Below are 5,002 nucleotides of genomic sequence, written 5' to 3' on the forward strand. Positions count from 1 at the left end.
TGTATATTACTATTATAGTATTATTATTTTTTTCACAGTCCGTATTGTCGATTTTTATGCCCGGAATCAAGGGTTTGACTTACCAAATTGTTACTTTTTTTTTGGGCTTCAATTTAAAAAAAAAATAAACTTAAACTAGAGAAGAAGAAAATAATAAAAAAGACATGTGAAAGAGTTAATGTAAGTTGAGGAAAAGAAAAAAGATAATAATTTTTATTTTGGGTTTGGCAGAAGGAAGAGAACAAAGCTGTTTCCTTCATATATACGAATTACGAACCCCTTTTTTCCATTTTTCTTTGTGCAAAAAAGTGAAAAAACAAAAAAGTGAAAAAAAAGGAACTTCCTTATCCGATTCTGAAGCAGAAAAATTAGCTGCGGGAATCTTTCTTTCAGATTCTCACCAAAAAACCAAACCAAAGATTGGTTTTTTTTTCCTATTCTGAATCTTCGCTTAGTTTGTTTCAGATCTGCCACTGTTTCAGGTTTCCTTTTTACTTCCCATAATCTTTTTTTTGTTCTTTTTTCAACTAAATTTTGTCTCTTTAATCTTTCTCTGTTTTGATCAATTTCATCATCTTTGTTTTTGCTTCAATCGATTCCATGTTAAATTTGATTTGGTTGTTCTTAGCTTATACTGTTCTTTTGTGTTCTTTTATGTTGTTAGTTAAAAGAAGACCGATCTGTAATCTTTGTTTTGTCTGCTTCTTAGCTATATATAGCTTTTATGAATAAAGTTTCTAAATTTGTGTTCTTTATTTTTTTTGCTAATTTCTTATTGGATATATAATAGTTGTATTGAGTTTTATAAATTTGTGTCACTGATATTTTCGAGTTTTTCTCGGAAGATTTGATATTTGAATTCTTCTTTTCTATCTGAAACGAACCTTTCTGTCGGGTTTTTCTAGTAACTCTTTCTTTTTTTCCGGGAAAATCTCGTTTGTTAGCTAGAGTTGACTGATACAAACGACTTAAAGATATAAGTTGCTATAAAAATGCATTTTTTGAACTCTGAATTGTTTTCTCTTGTGTTTGTTTTTGTTTTGTTACACTTACTCTGTTCCAAAAGCTAAATACATTTATTTTATTCATGTTTTTGCAGCGAGATAGGGTCACAACAAATATGATAAATGTTATGAATCCAATGAAAAGTGGATCAGAGAAAGGTTTAGATCCTCAACTATGGCATGCATGTGCTGGTGGTATGGTTCGTATGCCTCCTATGAACTCTAAAGTCTTTTACTTCCCTCAAGGTCACGCTGAAAACGCTTACGACTGTGTCGATTTCGGTAACCTTCCAATTCATCCCATGGTTTTGTGTCGTGTTTTGGCTATTAAGTATATGGCTGATCCTGAATCAGACGAGGTTTTCGCCAAACTTAGGCTTATTCCTTTGAAAGAAGATGAGTACGTTGATCATCATCATGAGTATGCAGATGGGGAAGACAGTAACGGTTTCGAGAGTAATAGTGAGAAAACGCCTTCTTTTGCCAAGACTCTTACTCAGTCTGATGCTAACAACGGTGGTGGTTTCTCCGTTCCTCGTTATTGCGCTGAGACGATCTTCCCTAGGTTGGATTATAACGCTGAGCCACCGGTTCAGACCATTCTTGCCAAAGACGTTCATGGAGATGTTTGGAAGTTTAGGCATATTTATAGAGGGACGCCTCGTAGGCATCTTCTCACGACCGGATGGAGTAATTTCGTGAACCAGAAGAAGCTTGTGGCGGGAGATTCGATTGTCTTCATGAGAGCTGAGAATGGAGATCTTTGTGTAGGTATTAGGAGGGCTAAGAGAGGAGGGATCGGTAACGGACCTGAATACTCAGCGGGTTGGAATCCCATCGGTGGGAGTTGTGGCTACTCTTCTCTTTTAAGGGAAGATGAAAGCAATAGTTTGAGGAGAAGTAACTGTTCCCTTGCGGATAGAAAAGGGAAAGTGACTGCTGAATCTGTTATAGAAGCAGCTACGCTCGCTATTAGTGGAAGACCGTTTGAGGTTGTGTACTATCCTAGGGCTAGCACGTCGGAGTTTTGTGTCAAGGCCTTGGATGCTAGAGCTGCAATGCGGATTCCTTGGTGCTCAGGTATGAGGTTTAAAATGGCTTTTGAGACTGAAGATTCTTCTCGGATAAGCTGGTTTATGGGGACTGTTTCGGCTGTTAACGTCTCTGATCCTATCCGTTGGCCTAACTCTCCTTGGCGGCTTCTACAAGTAAGCTCTCCCATCTTTACTTGTAGTCTCTTTCTAGTTAGATGATAGAGTTGGTTACTCATGGTTGGGTTTTGTGTGTGTTTTAGGTAGCGTGGGATGAACCAGACTTACTCCAAAACGTGAAGCGGGTTAACCCGTGGTTAGTTGAATTGGTATCCAACGTACATCCGATCCCGCTTACCTCGTTTTCACCACCGAGGAAAAAGATGAGGTTACCTCAGCATCCGGATTACAACAATCTGATAAACTCAATCCCAATACCTTCATTCCCAAGCAATCCCCTCATTAGATCAAGCCCGTTAAGCTCTGTTCTGGACAATGTTCCCGTGGGTTTACAGGGAGCCAGGCATAATGCTCATCAGTACTACGGGTTATCATCTTCGGATCTCCACCATTACTACTTGAATAGACAACCACCTCCACCTCCTCCTCCATCATCTCTCCCTCTTTCTCCTTCTCTAGGGTTGCGAAACATCGATACCAAAAACGAGAAAGGCTTTTGCTTCTTAACGATGGGAACAACACCATGCAACGATACCGAATCTAAAAAGTCTTCCCACATTGTATTGTTCGGAAAGCTCATACTACCCGAGGAGCAGCTATCAGAAAAAGGATCGACGGATACAGCTAACTTGGAGAAAACGCAGATTTCGTCAGGCGGATCGAACCAGAACAACGGTATTGCGGGAAGGGACTTGTCATCGTCAGACGAAGGATCACCTTGCTCCAAGAAAGTTCAAGATGCATCGGGTTTGGAAACAGGACATTGTAAAGTGTTTATGGAGTCAGACGATGTAGGTCGAACCTTAGACTTATCGGTTCTTGGTTCGTATGAAGAATTGAGCAGGAAACTCTCTGACATGTTTGGGATCCAAAAGTCTGAGATGTTGAGTTCTGTTCTCTATAGGGATGCATCAGGAGCCATCAAATACGCAGGAAACGAGCCTTTCAGGTACATACATTATTATTAAAGTGAAGATTTGTCATATTACTGGATGATGAAGCAAAACAATTAATAAGTGTTTTTTATAACTCTTGCAGTGAGTTCTTGAAGACAGCTCGGAGATTGACGATTTTAACGGAACAAGGAAGCGAGAGCGTTGTAATATAATTTGGCAGAGGTGTTTTTCGTTGGAGAGCTCGCAAGTTAAAAAGTCAAAGCTTGAATGAATCTTTAAGCTTCTTTTTTTAATTTATTTATTTTGGTTCCACTTTTTTGGATTCTGTAATTTTCAAAATGCAATTCACAATCTATTTGCAAATAAAAATAGATTCTTCTTCTCATGAAAAGCTAAGCTTCGTTATACATACATATGCAGGTCTTTTATATAATTGAGATCATCCAATCAATTCTTACACATAACCTTAACAAATTATATGATGGTGAATAGGCTACAACAAGCATTGGCTACACAAAGTCACAATATTGAGTGTGTTCTTGGGTTCATTTAAGTTGTTGAGAGGTATGAAAAGTAATAAAAATCTGGAAGACAATTAGTTAGGGTGATGCGAGGGTCATGTCTCTATGCACATGCACAACAAACAACGGTCGGATCCTATGTTTGACAAAACACAAAGTCCTCAACACCTAAGTTCAGTTGGATCTCCCACTTTTCATTTATAATAATAACTCAAAAACACTATATATTCAGGCCTGTATATATTATATATTTTTAGTTATTCCAATAATGCATACAAAACGAAAATTCCGTATCAGCTTCAGCCTCCTCACTAAAATTATTTTGGAAAGTACATTGTATATTCGCTTCTTGGTCCTCAAAGTCAAATGTAGTTCTAACCTCACTTTTTTCTCTTCTTATTTAATGTAAAAGACACAAAAGTTGTAGCACTTTTTACTTTTTAGTCTTTAAATCCTATATAGCCATACTCACTTTTCCTGCATGCCCTGCTCTAAACTAGTGTCCTATAAAAAGGAAGTGTCATTAGATTACAAATTAATCAAGTAAGATTCGATCTAAATTCGGAATTCCCTAGGATTCAAGTTCTAATTATGTGTAAAATATTTTTTTTCAGATTAATTAGTCACTCGTAGCTTTGGTCTACTGTTCGATCTAATCTAACGCCTTAGCGATCTAAGCATGTATACAAAAATAATTAAGACTGTTAGTTGAGAGTGATGGACAATTGGACATCATGGACTGTGTAAACAACACACGAAAAGGAGATATTTTAATTGAATCCAGTCACATGTCATGATTAGAGTTAATATAAATGGAACCAAAACTTAATTCAAGTGGCTTAAGAGATAGTATGAACATTGTATATAAAAAGAGATATAAACATTAATTGCATATCTGAATAATATCAAAATTATAGGGGTTTTCACATTAATCAAAAGTGATTGTGACAACTCTCTACGTCCGAAGTTGACTCTTGAACCACACATGTTCACAATTCACAATCCCAACAAGATCATGAGAGAAAACAAACAGCAAAACGAGAGATACATGGGGAAGTCTTGATTTAGATTAATCATTAAACTAATCAAAGAAGTCAAGTTAATCAACTGGTGATCATAAAATCATAAGTTAAATTATTAGGAGAAAAATAATGTCGAGAAAAAGCAGATACTTAGGGTTTTGAAACAAAACTTCTTCGTTAACCATGGTTGAGTTAAAGACGATTATCGATAGAGACAAGTGTGACAAAAGTCAAAGAGGAGAAGAGACAGAGTAGCGAACGTTGTGGCACTTTGAAATACCACTTTTTTTACGTAAACAAAGAAATAATTTTTAAAAAAGAATAGATTATTAAAAAAAAAAAAAAAAA

The 5,002-nt window shown here is 36.6% G+C and overlaps 1 protein-coding gene across 1 annotated transcript; it reads left to right on the plus strand.

The window, feature by feature from the left end:
* LOC104730315 (auxin response factor 16) lies at positions 256-3,496 on the plus strand. The gene is made up of 4 exons (XM_010449470.2): positions 256-482; positions 1,100-2,212; positions 2,299-3,164; positions 3,254-3,496. The coding sequence occupies exons 2-4, from the start codon at positions 1,121-1,123 to the stop codon at positions 3,321-3,323; spliced, it is 2,028 nt and encodes a 675-aa protein (XP_010447772.1). The 5' UTR covers positions 256-482; positions 1,100-1,120; the 3' UTR covers positions 3,324-3,496.

This window comes from Camelina sativa, chromosome 12 (assembly GCF_000633955.1).
Source record: "Camelina sativa cultivar DH55 chromosome 12, Cs, whole genome shotgun sequence".
NCBI lineage: Eukaryota > Viridiplantae > Streptophyta > Magnoliopsida > Brassicales > Brassicaceae > Camelina > Camelina sativa.